Below are 25,835 nucleotides of genomic sequence, written 5' to 3' on the forward strand. Positions count from 1 at the left end.
TCTGTAGCGATATGGAGATCATAGTGAGCCAAGGAGTGAAGTGGTTTCTCTAATGATTGGTGGGAATCTGAACACCCAAACCTCAATTGATCAAAACTTTTGACATTTCTTTAGGACATTCTTTTTCTAATGTGATATTAAGGCTGCGACCACACAACATCTTCCTGTCATTTCTAGGCCAAATAACAGCCGTTATTTCAAAAGAATGGACGTTATTCCATTAATAACAGCCGTTGTTTGAAAATAATAGCTGTCCACTAGAGATGAGCGAACCTGGAGCATGCTCGAGTCGATCCGAACCCGAACTTTCGGCATTTGATTAGCGGGGGCTGCTGAAGTTGGATAAAGCCCTAAGGCTATGTGGAAATCATGGATATAGTCATTGGCTGTATCCATGTTTTCCAGACAACCTTAGAGCTTTATCCAAGTTCAGCAGCCCCAGCTAATCAAATGCCGAACGTTCGGGTTCGGAACGACTCAAACCCGAACCCGGTTCACTCATCTCTACTGTCCAATAAAATGGCCGTCAAATGGACAAAAATAAACATTGTGTGGTCGTGGCCTAAAGGTGTTTCATGATGACTTATAATGCCAACAAAGTGGCTACCCTATGGTGCATTTATAACATATACATTATAAAGAAAGGTTAATTGCATGAAGGAATGAAATGACATTATGAACAATTACAATTCCACCCTGGGAAACTATTTGCACTATTCACTATAACATGGGCCACATTGAGAACTACATAAGTGCATGCCTTTTGTATATTACATATTGCAATTTACAAACAGTGTTTATTAACTAGTAGCCCTTCATTAAAGTATAAGGAATGTTTAGGTTAAAACAAAAGAAAAGAAAAAAAACTCCAGTATTTTACTTTTCCTTGGCTGCAAATAGAGAATGTCAGGACATTAATTTCAAGTAAACAACATAGTGTGTGCTTTATTTCCAGGCACGGCTAACTTTCTCCATGTATTCTTTAGACCGCTGCTGACCATTTGTGTATCTTATTTTTACATTGTGATGTTTTTCTGATCGAGAAAGACTGTGGATATTTGAGTTTAGAAATAAATAAGAAGTAAAGGCCATTTTCACTTATGGTAGACTATGGACATAAAAATAAGACTGTAGTAAAAAGAAAGATCAATTTGTCATGTAAACATTTTCCTTCTCCATTTAGAAACAAAACGTTTAGGTAAGGTACTGTAGGTATGAATTAGAGGCATGCCACTCAGCCAGGAACAACAGGAATTGCTGTCAATATGGCCTTGCACTATCTCTATATTATTTTTTTTAATAATAATTTTTAGTGTATTTTTTTTTATTTTCCTTAGAAAAAGTCAATTCATTGATGAAAATATTCTGTTGGGAAGTTCCAATAAAATAAGGCAGTTAAGAAGATTGTCAGTTTGTGTATTTCAGTATGTAGGGTGAGGCTTTAATGCATACACGTTCCCTATTACAGGCAATTGTGCAGTCTCTTTTTTACCCTTTGCTGCATTAAGTCCTGTCAGAATGATAAAAGAAACAACCATTTCTCATTTCAAGGGTTTAGGACACTCTAAAGCAGCATACTGAACATTTTGGGGGCGATGTCTTGCTGAAGAACCACTTGTACAGTCGTCTAACTGTATTCCCACTCTCACTTTGTATTGGTCATACCATCGAAGAAGACTTAGATATGTAAAGAAAAGTTATTGTGATAGTGTTGGCTTCAGATCCAAAAATACCTGACCCTCTGTAGCTTTGTTGCACTTTAAAGGTAACTGCTTCTTCATTGCAAAAGTCCAAGCCCTTAACAGAGCTATGGCAATATTGTGCTTATAAGAATCCAAATGAAGTCAACTGAATCATTGAGTTAATTAATATTATTTATTTTTTTCTCTTGTCCATTTGATCATAGTTTCTGGTGAGCGGTATAAGAATATTAATTTGGCATATAAATCTTCTTCCAGTTCTAATTCTCCAGTCTCTCTTACTAGGAAAATGTCTGTGCATAATTTCAAGATACGGTCCACATTTGGTAGTTCCTCAAACATTATCGAGTGAGATATTCCACTGAAGAACTCTCGGACGAATTTCCCAATAACGAGTACCACAGAAGCATACAATCCCATAATTCTGAAAATAACAAATAGAAGTCATGTTACACATATTTTACTGCATTATTAATTAGAAATAGTAATAAATAAGTACAGTGTTGTACTGGGATATCTGGGGCCCACCAGAGGAAATGATCCTGGGGGCCCACCAATGAAGAACAAGTGAGAAATGACATGTCAGCCAGTGTACCGCAAGATTCACCGGTCCTCTGGTGGGCCAGTCCAACACTAAATAAGAAATAAATGCATAAATAAAGTAGTATTCCAGTCAATAACACATCCCCTATTCACAGGATAGAAAATAAGTCTATGATCCTGGAGGGTCTAATGGCTGTGACCACCAGTGATCTCAAGAATGGGGTCCTGAGCATACCAACAAAAATCATTGACCAGCTGCGCTGCTCCATTCATCTTCTGGAGGTAACCAGGCACTGTAATCTACCATGTATGTTGGAGAACATGAATACAGCTGGCTGTAGCCATGTATTCCAGCTAGTCCTCGGGCTGCAGCCACCTTCTCCAGGTGGAAGAATTTATATGGCAATCATTTGGGTTCTTGTGAACTCAAACTTTTGGCAAATCTGCTTATCTGTAGTTAGCACCTCTTAGTAAATCTGACACTGCAGAAGGGAGCAAGATTTTCCGTAAGTCTGGCATGTAAAAAATGCCTATATATATTATGCCAGTCTTAAACCCTTATTACCAGGGGACGATGGAGAGGAGGAAACGAGTCAGTGCCCGCTTGCTCCTAGTCCCCTGCTCGGGACTGCCGATATCGGCTGAATACAGCTGACAATCACTTTGTGTAATGTTAATGTGTAGACAGAATTTAATTATCCATGCAAGAATTGCAGCTGTATGTACATGTTAATCCACATTGTAGAATGTCATGTCCCTGTTTCGGCTTTAGTCTTAGAAATTAAAGTATGTGTCCTGCAAAGTTTTCTTATAGTAGAAAAGTTTACAATATCAGTATGAGACATGATAGTGGCGGGTGACTATACTAAGACGGAAAAGCATGAGTGTGTATTTTAAACAATTTATAAATACAATACTTCTAAATCCGATTTTTACGTGAAGATGCTTACCCATAGCCGGCTAAAAATCCAAGACTAGGAGGGCTGACTTTATCACTAAAAACAAATAGTTCCAAGCCAGTGCTGTTCGTAAAATGCTTTTTAGTCTGATTGAGAACCCACCACTCCTGAGTAAAATCACCAGTACCATTTCTCCTGAGACTGACAGAAATATTTGTAAATTCTTGGTCTGTTAAACAAAAGAAACATAAGGATTAAAACATCTCAGTGTTTATGTTTCTATATGAGTCTTACCATATGTTTGTAACCTGAATTATGTGTTTCACAGAAGACAATACTTACTCGGGAGAAGCTGCAGTATGGGTTTTGCTGTAGAATCACTTGGGGCTTTGATATACCATGGATAGATGTTTTCAAGCACTCTAGTAAAAGGGTAAAGAAAAAGAGACTTAAATGCAACATTGACACCAATTAGTTCTATCAAAAAAATTAACAAAAAGGAGTTTGAGTACATGAAGCATATTTCCACAGGGAGATTATCAGTCAAATGGGCTGATCACTGCTCCTTGTAAAAATAATTTTTGGTCGCTTGCACATTTCCCTGTGTATTCCCTGAATTTGGTTACACTGGGTCTGCATTATTACACTGAGCCTGGATTAGAAGCCGACATATTGTCTCCAGGTTCCTTCTTCAACCATTAGGCCTGCAGGTGCAGGTGCTCAATTGCTCGAATGCTCTTCATTTTTGTCGAGTATTTTTCAATACTTAAATGCTTAACTCGAGTAACGACCCTTATCAAAGTCAATGGAAGTATTTTTTTTCAGGAGCCCCCCACATGTCAGAGGAGATGGTGTTGGGGCACCTGAAAACCTCAGAAAGTGATGGAAACACTTCCAGGCCGCTGCATGAGCTGTACTTGCTGTACTAGTTCTATACTGTACCACTATCAGACTGACAGAATGGGGAGGAGGGATTCACCTAACTACCAGGTAGTATATTTTTTATATTTTATGCTCGCACTTTACAATTTGCTTCTGACAGGAATTTGTATACTGCTTATGTAGCTTAGATATGATATATCGGTACTGGCCATGGTATCTGCTGTGAGGGGAAAGGGATTAACCTGCACTAGTCACTTTATCCTTCCATTGCCGCTAGCAGCTTCCTGTGATCGATTGTCTTTTTGAGCCTGAGGTGTACTGTATATATAATACTTTAAGTTTTTGTTGGTGTCCTGTACTTCTTCTACATTCCTTTGTGTATGTTCACAATTAAATTACACACACACACATATATATATATATATATATATATATATATTTGGTTGTTGTAGGTATATCACTTTCAGACTGAGTAGACCACCTAATTCTAGTATACTATACTGCATGTCAGATGCTCTTTGTTCTGTCTTTCACAGGGATCGCTCATCTCTGAAGTACTCTATAGGGCTATTTTTTGGTAAGATAATATAACTATGTTGGTAGATAGTATAGAAAGTATAGCATACTCACACTGTGTGTGATTGGGTTATGTCCACCGCCATCATCTGGGCAATTTCTAACCGTGTTTTATTGGACAAAGAAACTGTGTGCTTCTCTCCAGTGATTTCTGCTTTAGCGCCAAGACTCATATTTCTAAATAATTGTAATAAAAAGATAAATGTACTATGTAAATACTACTGTAACCGTAAAGATACATCATCATACAATCTGACTATGCTTAAAACTGTTTACAACTCATCAAAATACAATGTTGGCCTTCATTTATAATACGTCTTTTCTGGGCACAATTCTTTCAGTTACATAATTCAGTTCAGAAAATGCAATAGGTTTACTTGCAGTCCAATCCTGTACCAAATTATCTTAAAATGTGTTTTCATAAATAACATATTCCGGTTCCCATTCTGTATAGCAGGTAAAAGCTCCTTATTACAGGAGTATCAGTCCCTATTTTATATTGTAAATGTGTACACATAGGAAGCATATACTAACAGTCACAGATTCACCGATATTCTGGATTTGCTCCTCCACAATTAGATTACAGTGAAAAAATGAGCAATCTCTTATAAAAAAAATTACAGTTTATTATGTTCCCGTTGATTATATTCTGTTAGAAAAGCAAAAATGAACAAAAAACACAAACTGCCGTCACCTCATGTGCCCTATTCACATGTAGTAAATGATTTCACTGAGAAACACTGTTTTCACCCTCCTTAGGACTCTCAGTCTCAGTTCACATTGTCCATGTGCAACCACATTAATTTCTGTGCAAATAGCCAGGGGTGGTACCTACAATTCGTCTTAGTAAAACATTTTTATAAATTTGTGTTTCTTGATATTGCACTTATTTTATTGCAGTCTATACTTGTTTCCATCTACTTATCTCAGTCGTATATACTAAGGGCCCTATTCCACCGGATGATTATTGTTCAGATTATCGTTAAATCGTTCGAATCTAAACGATAATCGTTCGGTTGAAATGCAGTTAACGACTAACGACCGAACGAGAAATCGTTGATCGCTTTATAAGACCTGGACCTATTTTTATCGTTGCTCGTTCGCAAAACGTTTGCATTGAATTAGACATCGTTCGGTCGTTCGCAATCGATACGAACGCAATAGCGAATAAATAGCGAAGAAAAATGATCGCAATTACAATCATAAGTAACGATTATCGTTCCATGGAAATGAGTGAACGTTTTCAGGTCTTTCGCAATAGCTGTCGTTTGAGATCGTTAATCGGTAACGATTATGCAAACGATAATCGTCTAGTGGAATAGGGCCCTAAAGCAACAAGCACACAGCTGAGGTAAACTCCATAGAGATGACTTGAATTGATGTATACTGTATGTGCACATATGTATTGACCAGAATAACTCACCGCTGAATGGTCCAAGAGACAACAAGTGTGAAGTCATGATTCAGGCTTTCAAGGCTGTTTATCATTGACTGTCTACTTGGAGGACTAATAGTCCATAAGGAATTTGAATTTCCCTCTAATTCTGCGATGGTAATGTCTTCTCTTCCATATCCTTCCAGAAACTGGAGTGCTGACTGTAAGAATATAGGACATCTTAATAACTAATGTAAAAGCTAACATTTATATTGCATATGTCTGTAATTTAGTTTAATCCCTTATTTTTTACAGTTTTAGTTACAGTATTAGTTTTTTTATAATTTTCATTTTAATGTGAATACAACTTGCACAAACAACTTACATTTGTAATATTAAAGAATAGTTCCTGGCATAGCGTAAAAAATGATGGTGGGCAGGGGGTATTGGGAGCAAAAGTTCTACTTATCCCTCCTGGTACCCTTGTAACGCAGCACCACAGCTCATGGTCCCCCACTGGGCTCCTGGTCCTTTGACATCATGACCCAACTCTGAAATACCCTCTCAGCCAATCAGTTACTATGAAGAGACACCTCTGCAGTCACTGAGCGGGTAGTTTCTGCCGCTAACATGTTTCCAAAGCGCATAGGCTGCTGAGAATGCAGGTAATTATCTTACCTTTATTCCCAGAACCACTTACATTATATCTTCAGTTTAATTAATATTTAAATTAGGCTGTTTGGTACCGCCTTCAGTGCACTGATCCACCCCATCCGACGGCTACCAGGACCCCCCTTGTGAAAATCATTGGGGGTTTCAGTGGTTGGACACCCTCTGATCACTTATAACCAATCCTGTAGAGGTAAAGTTGTCATCTTTGAATAAACATGACATGGCTTGTACAAAAGAAGGGGACGCAGGACATGATACCCTATTTACAGGATAGGGCATAATTAAGAGGTTGCAGGGGTTCTGAGGGGCACCAGAAATCTCACCCAAATGGAGCTGTGGGCTGCGCATCTGGCAGTTCGATTTAATCTCGAAGGAACCACAGAAATAACTGAAAGCTGCATTTGGCTCTCTTTGGCCCGCAGCTTCATTCAGCTGGGATTTTCAGTTCCTATACTCGAGATTGCAGGGGGAACTCAGTGTGAGGTTATTAGGGGAACAGATCAAAAGCAATGTCAGAAATTATTGTTTTAGGCTAGGTTCATACACATATTTTGGTTAGTATTTGGAACTCATTTCGTTACTTATTTTGATCAGTATTTTTACAAATACATGAATGGGTCCAACATGCAACATCCATTAGAGGTTTACCCTGTGTAAGTTCCACTGGAGGTTTGGGTAAAAATTACCGACCCAAATAAGCTCTAAATCCTAAAGGCATTCCTGGGATAAACATATATCTTAAGATTAAAATAACACAAAGGAAATAATATAAGGGCGACTAGATGGACCATGTGGTCTTCTTCTGTCACAATCTTCTGTTTCCATGTTTTACGGATTCATTTTAATAGACATGACAAACTGAGGAGAATGTTTTACTTACTGTTTCCTTAGAAAATTTCTTTTCAAAAGAGGTGTATAAACCTGTATCCAGCTCTTTTAGCTGGTTCTGTTGTGCGCTCATAGTAAAGATAGGCTGCAAAGCAAACAGAGTCCTTAATTTCATGTCACCTTTTATTTCACTGGTAAGAGTATAAGAAGCATTGATCCCAGTAATGATCTACAGCTCCATTTACACAAAACACAGTTATTTTTGTCTTTGTATTGATTTGGATTCTCTTATTACTATTTATGAACAATATATTTAGTCTGTCTGCAAATCCAAAACAAACCAAATGTATGCACAAACTTTATAGCTTTTATGTGTAATAAGCATTCTAATACATCTTAAAGGGGTTGTCCTATCAAAAACCAGACCTTTCAGAATAAATCTGCTATATGGATCAGTCCATCCCTGCAAGTCTAGGACCCAGACCCTAAGACATTCCCGTCTAGAGTCCGCCAGTTCTTGCACATAGTGTAGGGTCCCAAGACAACACCTATAACATGCAATTTAAAGGAGAAGTCTGCGACAATTTTTATTAAAGTAATGTATTGCCCTCCCCCCCAATTTATACAAATCACCAATATACACTTATTATAGGAAATGCACATAAAGTGCTTTTTTCCCTGCACTTACTACTGCATCAAGGCTTCACTTCCTGGATAACATGGTGATGTCACGACCCGACTCCCAGAGCTGTGTGGGCTGTGGCTGCTGGAGAGGATGATGGCAGGGGGACACTGAGGGACACAGGGCACTGGAGGGATACTGAGCATCCCTCTGCCTTTATCCTCTCCAGCAACCACAGCCCACACAGCTCTGGGAGTCAGGTTGTGACATCACCATGTTATCCAGGAAGTGAAGCCTTGATGCAGTAGTAAGTGCAGGGAAAAAAGCACTTTATAAGCATTTCCCATAATAAATGTATATTTGGGATTTGTGTAATTTTTGGGGGCAATACAATACTTTAATAAAGATTTTCGCCAGACTTCTCCTTTTATGGTTATACTATAGTCTTTATTACAGTGGCCAAATAAAAAATATAGACACTAGAAAAAAAATTGCACATTATGGAGGAAATTTCAGGGGCCTGGGGGCCCCTTTCAGCCCCACGTAGGCTACACATTGGGAATTGATGAAAATATGTTAATCAATGAAGTATGCTGGAGCCTGGCATGCAGCCGACAGCCCGTTGACTTGAAAGGGCCATTTTGTGACTATGTTTTGTCCATCTGGTCAACGAATACTTCTTTTAAGCAGGACTCAAAAGCGTGGTCTTTCTGTGCAAAAGAAGTGTTCATCTGCCAAATGAACAAAACATAGTTATAAAATGACTCCATCCTGCCCATTCCAGTCAATGAAAGTCTGAAAGTCCAGCACAGGAAATGTCAAGTAATTCTAGAAAAAAATGTGACCAATAGGCCTGACAGGATATTAGAAGCACAGGTTAAAAGTCACCAAAGTAATGGCACAGCATAAGTTTTACTGGTCACTGTTCGTAAAGTAATAAAAGTAACTTTTCTGTTGGCCACTGAAGAGTCAAACTGGTGGTGCCCAACTGTGACAATTGCCACCAGATTTAATAGAAAAAAAAAAAGTCATGGCTCTTGAAATGCAACAATGAAAGAAAAAAAAGGCTTGGACCTTACAGACAAAATAGGTAGGTTGGTAAGGCTTACAGAATTTCAACATTTGCAGATTATACAATACTCTGTAAGGTAATCAGCACAGAGGAGGACAATATCATACTACAAAGGGATTAAGGGAAGTGGAAAGCTTGATCAGGTTATTTTTGCACTTGAGTTAAAGGTTATGCTCTTTACCAACCAATGTCAGACAGCTGCTACCAAGGCAAAGAAAATCAAAAGTCAATAGCTATAGAACCCTATAAACTTCATAAATCTGCATATTAAATTGTGGAAACTTTGATTGCGAGATGCCATGATATACAAATATACAACAATGCTCTGAAGAACACTAAGGGAAGCACACAGCCAATTGTTTTCTCCCCCCCCCCCCCCAAAAAAAAAAAAACAACAACCCTATTTAAGCCTATGGGGCTTATTTAGATTCCAATATATACTCTTGGACAAGACTGGACAACAATTTAATCAAGGAAAATAACAAATACATTTACTGATCAGCCTTACCTGGAAACCTCCCAGAGATATTTTAATGGACACATCTAGTGGCTTGTTTGTCACACCAGCAACAGATTTGATTAAAGACATGAAAAGCAAAGGGAACCAAACAATGCATATCAGGAGTACAATGATCATGCCACCCATTCCATACTTGACTACTTTTTTCTTCTTCTGACCACGTGGCTGGGGATATCTCTGTAGAAAGTGGAAAGCAGGTACAGTTAGGAACAGACACTTTTAGCCAAAAACACAGTTCTCCTATGTAAAGTGTAAGTCTGGTTCCCCTGCTGCCTTAGCCTGCAACATCTGCTCTGTTATGCAGCTTACATAAAAACCTATCATTTGCTAGTGCTCAGCCCAGCAGATGTTTATACTGTATTTTTCTACCATCCCCCAGAGAGGATCCTTACAGTGCATACATATTTCTATGTATACTCATTGTGAGAAATGCAGAAAAAAAGATTTTTCAACATATTCTGTTCAATTTTAAGTAACACATTTGGGTCTTGGTGCAACTGATTGGCAAACCTGTCTAGACTCTGAAACAGATGCAGCCACAAATTTTTTTTTCATAGGACATCTTGCCTTAACATAAACCCTTTAATAAAGGGTATTTGCCCATTTTCTGGACAATCTGGTATAGATGCTCACATATGGTAATTATTTTCGGCATTTTTTAACCCCTTAGCGACCCATGACGTATCTGATACGTCATGGTGCCTCGGGGGTGTTCAGAGAGGGGTCCTGCCGGGACCCCGCTCTGAACGGCGCTGATCCCGGCTGACATGTGCAGCCGGGCAGTGCCTCTATTAGCCGGCGCGGGTCCCGTTGCCGCGCCGGCTAATTAAGCCTCTAAGTGCAGCTGTCAAACCTGACAGCTACACTTAGAGGCTTTCCTCCATGCATCCCTGGTGTCTAGTGGGACGGATCTCCCCCCCGCGATGCGATCGCGGGGGGGGGAGATCCGTTCTTCTGTCCGTGCCAGGCCTCAGTGTCGGAATGACGCTGATCCCGGCTCGGCAATAGATTGCTATGGCCAAAGCAATCTATGACCAATGTAATCGATCTTTGCTGTGTATATACACAGCATTGATCTCTATGAGAGATCAGTGCTATTTATATACAAGTCCCCCAGGGGGACTTCAAGTTACAGTGAAGATAAAAGTAAAAATGTTTTTTATTAATAAAAAATCCCCTCCCCTATTAAAAGTCCAAATCCCCTCCTTTTCCCATTTTATAAATATAAATAAATAAATAAACAAATAAACAAACATGTTTGGTATCGCCGCGCACATAATCGCCCGAACTAATAATTAATCAAATTCCTGATCTCGCACGGTAAACGGCGTAAGCACAAAAAATTCCAAAGTGCAAAATTGCGCATTTTTGGTCGCATCAAATCCAGAAAATTTTTTATAAAAAGTGATCAAAAAGTCGTATATGCGCAATCAAGTTACCGATAGAAAGAATGCATCATGGCGCAAAAAAATGACATCTCACACAGACCCATAGACCAAAGGATAAAAGCGCTGTAAGCATGGGAATAGAGCGATTTTAAGGAACATATATCTGTTAACAATGGTTTGAATTTTTTACAAGCCATCAGATAATATAAAAGTTATACACGTTACATATCGTTGTAATCATAACGACTTGAGGAACATGCATAACCAGTCAGTTTTACAATAGGGGGAACGGCGTAAATGCAAAACTCCCCGAAATCGAAACAAATTCCTTTTTTTTTTCAATTTGACAGCGCAAATGATTTTTTTCCGATTTCGCAGCATATGTTATGGAAAAATAATGCCTGTCATTGTAAAGTACAATTGGTTTCGCAAAAAATAAGCGCTCATATACGTCATTAGGTGAAAAAATGCAAGCGCTATGGACTTTTAAACATAAAGTGGGAAAAAAAAGTGCAAAAATCGAAAATTGGCTTTGACCTTAAGGGGTTAATCCCATAACTAACCTACCTGTCCAGCATTTTTTTTCTTACATTTCTCCAATAATACAAGCCTGATATTGTGCTTATATTAAAGAATTACACCCCAGCTAAACATGGCAATGACAATAAATATGTTGAATCTAGTGATCCACTATTATTTTTATTATTATTATTATTATTATTGTTAGTATTATTATTATCATTAATAATAATAATAATAATAATAATCATCATCATCATAGCAGCAACAATTAAATGATTACTACTGCAGAAAGATATCCTATAGCCCTTTATAAAAGTTGTCATCACTCCAATGCTTTAATGGCTATTAGACATTATGAATCCTATAGCTTAGATGAAGGCCACAAACATTTATGGGTTCATTTTTGCCCCCGTATTACAGATAACTCTCCAAGGTTGACTACAGATTTAATGACCCAAACTGATTATTATAAAGGCCTATGAAGCCATCAGTGTGGGTCATTAAACATGTGGTTGCGACAGGACACACCGCCTAGAACTGGCCTCATTATCCCTTATACATCATGCTGATTGCTGCATTGTGCTATGATCTGCATGTTCTCTATGCAGTACTGATACATCAAACACAGACTGGAGATATGCCTTTCAGCTCTGACCAAACATGAGTTTCTAATCGGAGGAAACTACTCAAGTGGCTAAACAGAGCAAGTAACAACAGGTTGCATAAAGATAATAATACCTTCTTTTTTTTACAAAATTGTAGATCAGAAATGTTCTATTCTTTGTGTTGAAATTGAACCCTAAGCTATGTTTCCTTTAAAATCCCAACTTAATGACCGTACATTCCTTACCTTTTCTGACTCACGCCAGCATTTTAGTATAAATATGTGAGCATAAATATCCTCCACACAGATCCAGCTGGAAAGACTGAGTGTAGTGTCAGTCCATACCCAGTCCATGACAGCTCTCAGCTCAGTTAAAAATGGCACCAGGCGAAAGCTGAAGAAAAAGATCACACATTATTAGAACTGCATGTCAGAATTAGTAGGTGATGGCAAACACATTGCTGAACACATTTCTTCTTGTGTCGATGTGAGCTTCATCTCTCTGACATGTTCAATCCACTTCCCATTTGAAATGTCCACAGTTTTCAAGTCACACGACAATTGGACTAAGGCCAAATTTTCAAAGCGGTATTTGGGTCACTATTTGGTATTAGTATTTGTAAACCTGGAGTCAAAAGGAACATGGAGAAAAAGGATCGCCACCTCTTCTGTGTATAGCCCCCCTCCTAGCTTTAGCCCCCTCCTAGCTTTTTGTGGAATTTTTAATAGTCCAGTAATTTCAATAGGGAAGACGTTTATTATGATGGTGTTTTTTTTTTTCTTCTCATTTGCCCTCAAGGCCTCTATGAACCTTAACTTACAGATTCTCTGTACCGAGTACAGTACTGGGTAAACAAAACAATACAGTACTATTACTATTTGGCTACCTACCCTTGAAATAAGAACAAATTGACATAGTTGTAGCTTTTTGTAAGGAAGTTTCCAAGAACACGGGTCGGGTATCCACAGCGGATTTGGTAAGCTGATAGTCCAAAATAGATACACTTCACAAAATACCATAGCTGGGCAACAGTGTTCTGACTGAATTTCCTGAAAAACAGAAACAAAAACCCATGATGCCAAACTGATCTAGGCCTAGTGGTGACAAGCAAAGAGCACAGAAACACGCAAGTAGTCCTTTACCTTTCTGTTACTCCGGGTAAAATAAAGAACATCCAAAAATGTATACCAAACACCAAGATAACCTGGAATATGACTTTGCCCATTACGGTTTTTCTGAGATAGAGAGCACGGTCCACAACCATTGTGCCAAACTGTATCAAAACCATCACCAAGAATGCTTCTGGTACCTGGTCTTCTGACAGGGAGGAGGTAATGTCTGCTGCAGCCGAGTGTTTCTGAAAATACAGATGTAGTATTAGCTATCGTCACGCAGGAGCAATAGCTCAAGACATAACTAAAAGAAAACTTCATGGTACAGACAGCGACATGACAACATGATGAGACTAGAAACAAAAAATAGGGGTAAGGGATTTTCAGGTTGGCCTTAGAGTCTGGAGTTGCAGAAAAGTTTAGGTTGACTGGGAAGAAAAATTTTGCCAAGGGGACCAAATGTTTCAACTGTTTAAACATTTTCCCAAAGACCTCAGGATAGAGCAGTCTATGGTATGTTGTTTCAAAGCTTGAAATGTACATTTTGAATTGTCTTTTTTTTTTGCAGCAAAAATGATTAAAGTAATTCATAATATGTCATTTATTTCTTGATTCCTAGATTAGTATAAAGCTTTTATCTGCATAAATAAGAAACCCTTAACAATAGTTTCCCAAATCTGTGTGCCCTGCAATTTTTGAAATGTCTATAAGAAAGGAGGAGGGGTTTTCTTATACATAAATGGGGTCGGCCCTGTCATTAACTTGGCAAACTGTACTAATAAATAGATTGATCCTTCCTGTGGACTCGATCTGTAGCCTCGCTATCCTCTCCATCCGTTGCAGCACTGTTCCTGCTACACTGTTCCTCCTTGCATGATGGAATCCTATTGAGGAGCATGTGACCTACATATAATTTTTCCATAGGACAGGGGAGCCATTCAGCAGAAACTCAGATGCCAGGGATTGGAGGGGTAGAGCTACATTGCACAGATTGGGGCTACAGTGAAGGCTCAATATCTGAGTATATTTAGTAGGTATTAGTATATTTAGAATTAGTTTCCTATATAGTTAATATTTTTTGTTACCCCCTTGTGTTTTAACTAATAAGTTGGATAGGATATCAAAAGAACGAATGGGAGTCACCTAGGTAATTTTGACTACAACATAATAAATTATCCTTGAAAAGGATGTTAAGTAGTCAATCTACAAAACACAAAATTTCAGGAAGCCCACTTTTTCCCACCTAAGAGAAAACCAGAAAGAATTAAGGATGTAAACCTGTATAGTCTGGCGGAAAGAAGGTAAAGGGGGACATGATACCTGAAAAGCAAATGTACCACTGGTACATCGCTTTTTTGTTTTTTACATGAATAAGTCAGCGCCGGTGTGGGGAGGTGCCGCTGTCCTTTTTTTAAACCATGCACTGCGTCGGTCTGTTACCGAGCACTGACTGGGCCTGAAGCACTGGAGCCGGGCCAGTTGGCCCCCCCAGTGTGACAAAACCCCCTCCCCTCTGTAACACGGTTCCATTAAAATAAATGGAGCCACTTCACAGAGGGGAGGGCAGATCATCACAATGGGGGCTGGCAGGCCCGCCTCCAGTGCTTCATGTCCGGTCGGTGCTCGGTAATAAACTGGGGCAGTGCGTGGGAACAGGGCGGCGGTTAAAAAAAAGGACCGGTGCGGCACTGGCATCCCCACGCTAGTGCCAGTCTATTCATGTAAAAAACAAAAAATATTTTCATATTTAAATATATTTTAATATATTAAAAGTAGAGATGAGAGAACCGGGTTCGGGTTCGAGTCCATCTGAACCCGAACGTTCGGCATTTGATTAGCTGGGGCTGCTGAACTTGGATAAAGCTCTAAGGTTGTCTGGAAAACATGGATACAGCCAATAACTATATCCATGTTTTCCACATAGCCTTAGGGCTTTATCCAACTTCAGCAGCCACCGCTAATCAAATGCCGAAAGTTCGGGTTCGGATGGACTTGAGCATGCTAGAGGTTCGCTCATCTCTAATTAAAAGCCTCAATAAGGCTCAGGAGGGAAGTTTCCTTTATGAGAAATTAAAAACAAGAACACTGTTAATAGGGAGGAAAAAAACAGAAGCAACATATGAAAATATTAAAAAGCATCATAACAAGGGCCTGCAAATGATACATACATGTGACTTGATGGACCCATGTTTTTATTGCGCTCAGTAATCAGTAATAAACTAATTAAAGTTGTTATTCATAGTCACAGAATGGACAACTATGCGGTTGATATAAAAAGTCTATTTTCTATTACTATGTACTATATTTTAATGATAGATTTAAACACGTTTTTCTCTCATCCTCTATACTACACGTCTAATATACAGTACCTACTTATTGAAAGATACACAGCAATCCTAAACATATTAATTTCTCCTTTAGCGGTACTAGATGCTTGGCAATTTCTTTGGTATGATGACTTACTCCAAATGCCCAGAAGCCAAATACAATTATGATGAAGTCTACAGTATCTGCCAGGAACATTAACACGTAGACGTCTGTCACAGCACTGTAGTCTGGATGAATGAGGTTGTAAAAAAATTGTCTGATTGGCAAATATATCTGGAGGACTCTGGAAGAAGAAATTAAACAATCATCAATTAGTAAAGATGGTAGTAATAGTAATGATAGTAATAATACTGCTATACTACTGACTGCAAAAGAACAACAAAAAGCCAGTGTGTCTTGGGTTAAAGTATTTAGGATTTCCAGTATAAAATTCAGGGGGGAAAAATGGGGAAAAAATTCTTACGTTTTAATGGTGAATGCTTTAGCTTTGATAAGAAGCTCTCTGAGTTTTTCTATCAGCATCTCTTTTCTTGATTTCTGTTTGACACTTGATATACTGCTACCCTTCTGACTGCTGTTTCTTGTGCTGGTGCTACCTGGAATATAAAAGTAACCTTCTAAATTACACCTTGTAACATTCACAAAACATAATGTAGTTTGTTAAAGTAAATTAGAGTCACATGTTTGAGTCATATAAAAAAGAAAACATAAAACACACTAAAACACTTATAAAACGAATACAAAGATGATGGAAAATGTAAGTAGTAGGATTATTGTTTCACAGTTTATCTGGTTTGCTGAACATACTATTAATTCCCTGTTTTTTTGTTAAATACATTCATTTTTCAAAAATCTTTGTTTAGATGGGGCTTAACATGTAGCTCATGTCCCTGTTGTTTTCTTGCTGCAGTGGCTATACTTATTCTCTCTTATCCGCTTTCCTGACACTATTACAGAGGATGATGGAGAAAAGCAAACAAACAATGTCAGTGCTTGCTTGCTCCTCGTTCCCAGCTCACTGCTGTCGCTATTACACGCGTTGGCAGCGAGCAGGTAAGAGCAGGGGGGGTCGCAGGGAGCTGCGGGGGGCTGCCCAGGTGATCGCTGGATCGTCTGGGCAGCCCATAGAAGATATCAGTGGTCGTTGCTATCTTAGTTGTTTGTCTTTCATCATGCTGAAAGACAAGTGACAGACAACGATCAGTCGACATCGTTTATGTAAGCTGATCGTTGTCTTCTATTACACCAGACGATCATCGGACAATATCTGCCGAATACGGACGATAATCGTTTTGTGTCATAGGGCCTTTACCGATAGGGAGCAAAAGTACAAACACTTGACACTGTCCCACATACGTAGACATTTGATAAACTGATAAACTAAGGTCTATAGGTTCATTTGTAACTGAATTGAAAACTGGCTTGAGGACTGGCTTCAGGTGTGGGTCAATGGTTCCTACTCTGTATTTAAAGAAAATAACTTTTCAGTCCTCCGAATCCCAGACGACTATTTAAAACCACACATGCTGTTTTAACAGTAATAGAAGTTCAATGTTAAATATTGCACTGCTGGTTAACAATTACCTCTCTTCGACCTGTGCGAGGAGAAACTAGACCTGTGTGAAATTTGGGATCCACTACTAGAACTCTTCCTTCTAATGGCCGCCTTCTCCTCTGGGAAATGGACATGGATAGACTCTACAGATGCAGCAAGGTTTACTGATTTTAATGAGCCAACAGAATCTCTTCTTCCTGATCCTTCTGAAATTTCTCCATCTGTATCATCTTTGTGGTCAGCATTGTCGGTTACATCATCCTCATCCCAAAGACCATGACACTAACAGAACAAAGTACGTAAGTTATGTTTAAATATAAATGAGACGCATAGATGTAATCAGTATAGTTAACGTATTTGCAAAGTTTGAGAAGTAAATTTTTTCAACAAAGGTTGGCTTGTTAGGTCTTATTATTATTGTTGTTATATTTGGCAAGCATACAATAAGTTCTGTAAACAGTGTGTGACTGCTGCTTAGGCTATGGTGACTTGGATATTTAATATACATTGTTCTCATTTTTAAAAGGGAAATCCCACTTTTTATCAACCAAAAATACAACTGGATACCAAAAATCCATTTAGAGGGAATCTGTCAGCACCCAGGCCCTATCTGAGGTGCTGACAGTGTGCTGTAGTCCCCTAGTGAGCATGGTACCTTTTGGTAATTTGCCCATGCAGTGGATTATGCACAATTTCAGGTTTCCTACTGTAATAAGTCAAACAGGAGTTGTAGGTCAGCATTTGTGCCACACTCTGGCACGCCTCACCACTCCTCCCTCTCCTTCATGAATAATCAATGCTGCATGGCCTCCTGCTCTCTCTGTCAGCCAGGGTCTCTGATTGCAGTCTCTGATCAGTCCTCTGAAGGCAGTTTATTTCAGAAAAGAACACTCAGATATACAGTAGCTCAATCTCTGAGCCCAAGTGTGTTTGAGCTGTGCTCTAGAGCCCCTGTGCAAAAAATGTGCTTGGGCCCCGATAACCTAATTGTACTGCTACTCATGTGCTTTAAAGGCGCATACACACAGATGAATGATATATTCGCCCGGGTATCTGGGACTGTGGGCAGGGAGCAGGTATATAGGTGAGGGGGATATATTCTGTAGACAGGAAGCAGGTATATAGGTGAGGGAGATTTATTCTGTAGGCAGGGAGCAGGTATATAGGTGAGGGAGATGTATTGGGCAGGCAGGGAGCAGGTATATGGGTGAGGGAGATGTATTCTGTAGGCAGGGAGCGGGTATATAGGTGAGGTAGATGTATTCTGTAGGCAGGGAGCGGGTATATAGGTTAGGGAGATGTATTGGGCAGGCAGGGAGCAGGTATATAGGTGAGGGAGATGTATTGGGCAGGCAGGGAGCAGGTATATGGGTGAGGGAGATGTATTCTGTAGGCAGGGAGCGGGTATATAGGTGAGGGAGATGTATTGGGCAGGCAGGGAGCGGGTATATAGGTGAGGGAGATGTATTGGGCAGGCAGGGAGCAGGTATATGGGTGAGGGAGATGTATTCTGTAGGCAGGGAGCGGGTATATAGGTGAGGTAGATGTATTCTGTAGGCAGGGAGCGGGTATATAGGTTAGGAAGATGTATTGGGCAGGCAGGGAGCAGGTATATAGGTTAGGGAGATGTATTGGGCAGGCAGGGAGCAGGTATATGGGTGAGGGAGATGTATTCTGTAGGCAGGGAGCGGGTATATAGGTGAGGGAGATGTATTGGGCAGGCAGGGAGCAGGTATATAGGCGAGGGAGATGTATTCTGTAGGCAGGGAGCAGGTATATAGGTGAGGGAGATGTATTGGGCAGGCAGGGAGCAGGTATATGGGTGAGGGAGATGTATTCTGTAGGCAGGGAGTGGGTATATAGGTTAGGGAGATGTATTGGGCAGGCAGGGAGCAGGTATATAGGTGAGGGAAATGTATTCTGTAGGCAGGGAGCAGGTCTAAAGGTGAGGGAGATGTATTGGGCAGGCAGGGAGCAGGTATATAGGTTAGGGGGAGGTATATGGTAGGCAGGGAGCAGATATATAGGTTAGGGGGTGGTATATGGCAGTCAGGGAGCAGGTATATAGGTTAGAGGGAGGTATATGGCAGGCAGGGAGAAGGTATATAGGTTAAGGGGAGGTATATGGCAGGCAGGGAGCTGCACTGTATCTGCAGACATCCCCATCCTCACTTACAGTCCTGTCCTGACATCTGCTTGAAAACCCAGGAAGCAGGAGGTCTGTCAGAGCGGGAGGGAGAGGGGAGGGAACAGAGGGGGAGGGGGAACGTCATTTAAGGTGGACCAGGCACTGGGAACTATCGGCCCTGGTTCCATGGTGACCCCCCCCCCTCCCCTTTCTCCTTTAGCTCAACCATAGGGAGATAGCAGAGAGCAGCACTTACACAGACACTCTTCCATCCGGCCGGGTCGGGGGAGGAGACGCTGTGGCTCCAGTGCTGCTGGATGTGTGTGCAGGGAAGGAGAAAGTTATCAGAGCAGCTGGGGCACATCCGGAAGCCCCTGTTGCTCTGCTAACAGCTCAGCTACAGAACTGCAGCTTACTGGAGCCTGAGGGGCCCCCAGCTGCCCAGGGCCCCTGTGCAGTGGAACCGGCTGCACAAGCGATAGGCCCGCCACTGCTCTAGGGGTAAATCATTTGTCTAGAGACCACCAGCAGGTCTTTCTTTGGTTTGAATCCCCTGATGGAAATGAAATATAGGTCTTTCCTTTTTCTTCTTCTCATTATTGTAACATTTTTAAAAGTTAAAAGAGTTCCCAATCTGGTCTAAAGTAGTTTTAAAATTTGTTTTTTTTAATACAATGATACGATAAATAAAAAATAAATAGTTATTTATTTATTTTCACATCATCGATTAAAAAAAAAAACGAATTTGGACCTGATTAGGAATTCTTTGCACAAATATACAATAATGAAAAAAAATAAATAATTATATGTCATTTTCATCAAGGGATTCAAACTTAAAAAAAAGACCTGCTGCTGGTCTCTAGACAGGTGATTTACCCCTAGACCACAGCTGCACATGCCAACACATCCTACAATCATCACTATCCTAAGCAAGTTAGGTAGACTAAAAGTTAAGTTATTGGCACATATTATATACAGAGTAACTTTATATTAACAAAAAGATCTTTGCAGTATTCTGTTACATATACGTCATACCTTTAAAATAGATCTATGAAAAAACAAGGCAAGGAGTTGAACCAAGTCGTAGTGTACATATCCTTCTTTCTTCTCCACGCCAATTATATTAGGAGCATGGTAAGGTTTGTCTTTGAACAACTCCAAATTGTTGTTCCATGGGAAAAATCCAAATTGGAAGAAATACTTGATAACAATTGTTACCTAAAGCAGAAGCAATATTGAAAACTATAACATCAAAATGATAAAGAATATTTTATAGAAATTCACATCTATATTCAAGATTTTTTAACTCAAATTTTAAATAAAATTATACAACAAAGGCCTTTAATTAGGACTATAAATCATCACATCTATAAAACTTTTTCCAAATTTAGCTAATATTTTGCCACTATATCTTGAACTCTTGGCAAAATATGTCAGCTTAGAACACCACTACCCCTATGGAAATGTAACTTCAGTTAGCTCTAACTGTTAAGCTAAGTTCACACACAGTAAAATAAAAGCAAAATACAGCAGTAAAATAGGTATAAAACACAGACATATTTTAAAGCCATTAATGTGCTACATTAAGGTTATGGAAACGCAGCTGTCAGTGTTCAGAAGTTTTTATGTGGAGTGGTTAACAGGTCAGTATTGCAGGGTGAAGCATTGTCATGGCCCAATTTATTAAATTTCCACCAAATTTCTGAACAGATAGCTGTGTCAATGTGTTGATATGCCTTCTCTGAAAAAATGAGCACTTTGGCAAATGTAATATCATACTGAAAAAGCAATACCAAACCTAAATTTTATCACTGGAAAGAGAAAAGTGTCCATGTAAATCTACCCATTGATTATTCAGTTAATGATTGCTGTCTAGCATGGTCCTGGGAACGAACAGGGAATGTGATTGGCTCCCTCACACAGTCATCTTATGTATTTAGCCTCAATATGACAGACGTTGAAATAGACTGTGAGTGTACCTAGCCATAGGCTGTACATTTGTATTATTATGTAGACCTGTTCCTTTGAGCTTTTAATCCTGACACTTTAGTCTCCCTTTGTCTACCTGCATGTTTCCCTTTTATAACTTTCCCGACAGACTAATTGGCATCTTGAGATGAGTAATTTTATTTTTTATTGTGTCACATGGGCTATGGTCATTTTGGTGCTTAGAGCTTCAAAGTGGTATACTACATGACAGATTAATGGGGCACAATCTGGCCCTTACATTTCATAAATGTTACTTAAGTCATATTGAGCAACAGCATGCTCTCTTTTGGCAATTTAAAATATGAAGTTGTCAGAAGTTGTGGAGCACAAATGGTGCATGAAAATATTAACCACAGTAGAAGCCAGACAGAAAGAAGCCAACATTGTGTGCATACACATTAATAAGTTTGGCCCACTGTTTTGTGTCATATGAGTGGTTTTGTGAAAATGTGGAATGTTTACATACCTCTGTATAAACAATGGCGGCCATCCAAAACCGTTTACTGGGGCGTGGTACAGAGAGCATGGCCCACAAAAAGATAAGAATTGGAAGAACTAATGTTATCATGGAAGCAGAAATCATATGGTTGAGGATAATCACAAAATAGCAAACCATTTCTGATCTGGCCACTAAGGTATTATAAAGTGCATATATAAGTTGCAAAAAGCGTGGTTGCCCTTTGTAAAACTTTTCTGAATCTTCCAACTCTTCATCTTGAAACATCCTGGAAAGTACAAACAACAATGACAATGTGTAATACTGCATTTCCACACACACAAAAAAACCTCAAACTGTTATGTTATTATACATAGTTAAAACACATTAAAATATGTGTATGGAGAAAAATATTAAATATAAATTAAAAAAAAATCCCTAAAAAATTGCTCAGATTATGGTCGATATGAGGCGAAAAAGAAAAGATGGAGGAAATAAAAACTGCTTACTTATTTAGAAGAAGTTCACTTGCAGTTAATTCATGTGTAAGAGCAGGCAGAATAGCATCATGTAACTTGTCGATGTTGCTGTCATCTGGACTTAGGACCATCAAGTTATTATCAGCAGATTCGTCGTGGGAAGCAAAGGACAGCTGCTCAAAGCTCACAGCTTTGCTGTAAGATGGTGGGAGGTCTCCATCTGCTGTGGCATACAGCGGCAAATCTGTATCAGGTGTGTAGCTGGATCCTTCTAGGTCAACCCCATATTCTTCATCTGATGGAGCTAATCTAGACTTAGGACTTTTGCCATCTTCTTCTTGTTCGTCTTCCACTTCTTCTATAGTTTCAGTTGTCCCCTGCCTCGAGTAGACCATGGTACACTGGGTTGGTTCACTATTGAAGAAAGATAAGCTGTTAACTCTGCTACAAAACTTATTTATCCTATATTTTATTTATGCTATTTTTATTCATCCTATACTATAATACTATGGTAGAAATAGTTTATCAATTACAGCTTAGCTTTACATGTATTGTGGCTTATGAAGGCTTTTCCCCTCACAATCAGAATTCTTATTGATTGTTGCAGAGAATTGTTATGCATAAGTTTGACATGTGCTTCTATATTTAGAACATGACTATTTGCCTTATCTCACAATTACATTGTTACTAAAAGTATAAACTGGTTCCTTTTCAGCTTCTTGTGAATAGTTACTTTTTGAGTATAATATTATAAGTGGTGTTGATAATCACACTTTTTTGTAGGCTGTTGGCTGCTTTAGGCCTGCAGCCCACAAAGGATCAGGAGCAGCTGATGGAAACATCTCATGCTTTTGGTGGCCCCACACTGCTTATATTGACTGCTAAAGAGTCTAGTGTAGTCATTATGTAGAATAATGGAAATCCTTTATTACATTACACCCCATGGTGGCTGTCAATTCAGATTGAAAATGCAGAAACTTGCTTGTTTTTTTGCTTACATAGTGCAGTATTAACAATTATCAGATAATAACATAGAGGTTTATGCGTGTGGCTTGTGATTAATTGTTTTAGCTGATGTGACAGACATACGATTTCAGCCGTTTTAACTCATAAACCACAGCAACCAGAAGAGATATGATGGTGATGATGTCATCCTCTAGTTTACAGAAAGTCAGCTGACCCAGGACAGATTGTGATTTTTTTGTGGTTCAGACTGGTAATCGATAATTACATTACCTAGTTACAATAATGAAATGCATGGATGCAGATGTGCTGGAATGAAACAAATGGTGATGTAGGACCCGTAATGGTGAGTGTGTACAATGGCCAAAATTCACTGTCCGGCAATATAACTCTGTAATGTATAAGTTGCATTTTAGCAGTGTAATTTGTCTTCATTACAGCTCACATACATCCATACTTCTTGAACCCTTAGATGGGTCATGTCACACCCACACACACACACACACACACACACACACACACACAGTACTGTATGTCTGTCTCTCCTGTGTAGCCTTTTAACTACCAGATTATGTCGTTACCTATCACATCCTTCTTGGCAGCACTCAAGCCCTCGCCCATTCAGCTCCACCATGTGCTCCTCGTCCATACACATAGTGCATACTACCCTATTTAAAAGACATGGGGATCTCCTTGTCCATACACATAGTGCATACTACCCTATTTAAAAGACTAGGGGACCAATGATATTATAGGTGAGTCCATGTAATGATTAGCTGAAGCTAAACATCTCCCCTGACTCCCAAAGCCGCCTGTCTCATCGGTGGCAGTTTCCAGTGTCTACAATGTGATGCAACTTGACACTGATCTGCTTGTAAAAGCTGACAGGGAGAAACTCATCACAAGTACACAAAGGCTGAGGTTAAGTTCACGTAACATATTTTTTCATTTAATAACGGCCGTTTTAACACCGGCTGTTATTAAATGTAAAAATACATTGCATTGGTTATAATGGAATCCCCTCTGGAGTGTATACACTCTGTACACTGCCCGCATTCCAATGCTAAAGAAATGAAGTTCATCCGGCCAATACTGCAGTACCAGTCGGCATATACTTCACTCTCATATAGCCGGGCTGCATCTCGCATGATACTCATATAAGCAGGGTTGTATTAACAGCTGCTGCTGCCCTAGGCGCTGAACCTGAAGACGTCCCATATTGGGAAGCGTGGTTTCAGCCACATGGATTTCTCTATGTGTAGAAACATTGTCTGAAATGTGTATTTCATGGTTTTTAACTGCTTAAAACATAAACATACTGTGACTGGATAACACCTCCACATCGGACCTGAACAATTCCACCATACACCCCCCCCCCCTCGAAAAGACACCAGATTTACTGTTAAGTCTGAACAGGAGCTGGGAGACTAAAAAAAATAAACAAAAAAAAGTTCTGCCTGCTCCCTGGTGATGCCCCCCTGCAAGGTGCTGCCCTAGGCACTGGACCACAGGTGCCTAGTGGTAAATACGGCCCTGTCTATAAGGTCATTGACCTATAACTTGCTGTACTTAGGACTCAGTGTTGAGATCCCAAGGTGACCATGGTGATGCATTTGCTGATTTTATGGATCGTGGAATAAAGAGGAATTTTGTGCCTACTGCACACGGTCCTGACTATTTCTTGTGAAAGTACAGTTTACACGCGATTGGAGTGGGGGATTGTGCACATCAGAGCCTGGGAGTGGTGATCTGGCACTGCAATTTGCTTATACTATTATGGCAGACAACCCATGTATTCCACATCAACTAAAATAGACACACACATGCACGATAACATCCACATAATATAAGATTAGCCTAGCTTGACCTATATAAGCAAAAATAAAAATAATAATAGCATAATATGTTCTGTTGGGAAATGTGATATAATATAGGAGGCAGTTCCCATTATACAGCAGCAAAAATGATCTATAGCAGAAGTCATTTTATCAATGTGTTACATACCAAGGAATTGCATCCTAGATCTAGAATTTCCCTTTGCAATTTGATAAAAAGATGTGGGAACATTTCCAATTGCTATCATTACATACATTTTGCAACCAACATCTTGGTTTTCAGAGTTTAGCACAAGGTTGGTCCCAAAATGCAATGCTTGAACAATATGGTTTAGTGCAGTTATACTGTATTTTAGCTTCATGCAACATGATGGTGGAATACAATCTAGGTTCAAACAAATACTATGATAATGCAACAATGTGGCTAAAGAGTGAAGAATGAATGAATAAGGCATGCATGGATAAAGCACCTTGATGCTACACTGCCACTGTCAGCAGAGGAAGAGGACTGATCCATGCTGTACATTTTACGAAGCCTAGGTCTGGCGCGCTCACTTGTTTTTGGTACAGCATCTGGCCCATCTAAATCATCAAGTGTGGACTGCCTTGAGAACAGCATGGTTGCTTCAGTGTTGCAGCTAGCGGCGCAAACAGTCACAGAGACAATCAATAAGTAAAAAGCAAGCAAAAACATTCTTAAACATCAAGCACAAACAAGCACTTATAAACACACATGAATTATGCAGGAATAATCTGAAAGCACTAAAGATGACAAACAGTATAACACATAAATATAGGTATGGATA

General features: G+C 39.5%; 1 protein-coding gene across 8 annotated transcripts in view; it reads right to left on the reverse strand.

Moving 5' to 3' along the window:
- Nucleotides 1–442: 442 nt before the first annotated feature.
- Nucleotides 443–25,835, reverse strand: part of PIEZO2 (piezo type mechanosensitive ion channel component 2) — a 239,562-nt gene continuing 214,169 nt past the window's right edge. For 6 of the 8 annotated variants that reach the window (XM_069957784.1, XM_069957789.1, XM_069957786.1 and 3 more), the window contains 17 exons: nucleotides 25,500–25,667; nucleotides 22,262–22,645; nucleotides 21,783–22,041; nucleotides 20,363–20,545; nucleotides 17,229–17,481; nucleotides 16,108–16,240; nucleotides 15,780–15,927; nucleotides 13,347–13,561; nucleotides 13,095–13,253; nucleotides 12,450–12,597; nucleotides 9,678–9,866; nucleotides 7,528–7,620; nucleotides 6,024–6,196; nucleotides 4,655–4,777; nucleotides 3,485–3,564; nucleotides 3,194–3,371; nucleotides 443–2,124 (listed from right to left, as the gene is read on the reverse strand). In XM_069957784.1, the coding sequence (XP_069813885.1) occupies nucleotides 1,872–2,124; nucleotides 3,194–3,371; nucleotides 3,485–3,564; nucleotides 4,655–4,777; nucleotides 6,024–6,196; nucleotides 7,528–7,620; nucleotides 9,678–9,866; nucleotides 12,450–12,597; nucleotides 13,095–13,253; nucleotides 13,347–13,561; nucleotides 15,780–15,927; nucleotides 16,108–16,240; nucleotides 17,229–17,481; nucleotides 20,363–20,545; nucleotides 21,783–22,041; nucleotides 22,262–22,645; nucleotides 25,500–25,667 (3,139 nt within the window). In that variant the 3' untranslated portion in view covers nucleotides 443–1,871. The remainder of the gene's footprint in view (nucleotides 2,125–3,193; nucleotides 3,372–3,484; nucleotides 3,565–4,654; nucleotides 4,778–6,023; nucleotides 6,197–7,527; nucleotides 7,621–9,677; nucleotides 9,867–12,449; nucleotides 12,598–13,094; nucleotides 13,254–13,346; nucleotides 13,562–15,779; nucleotides 15,928–16,107; nucleotides 16,241–17,228; nucleotides 17,482–20,362; nucleotides 20,546–21,782; nucleotides 22,042–22,261; nucleotides 22,646–25,499; nucleotides 25,668–25,835) is intronic. The other 2 variants (XM_069957790.1, XM_069957788.1) reach the window with 1 other exon arrangement.

The sequence above is a fragment of the Dendropsophus ebraccatus genome, chromosome 2 (genome assembly GCF_027789765.1).
Source record: "Dendropsophus ebraccatus isolate aDenEbr1 chromosome 2, aDenEbr1.pat, whole genome shotgun sequence".
Lineage (NCBI taxonomy): Eukaryota > Metazoa > Chordata > Amphibia > Anura > Hylidae > Dendropsophus > Dendropsophus ebraccatus.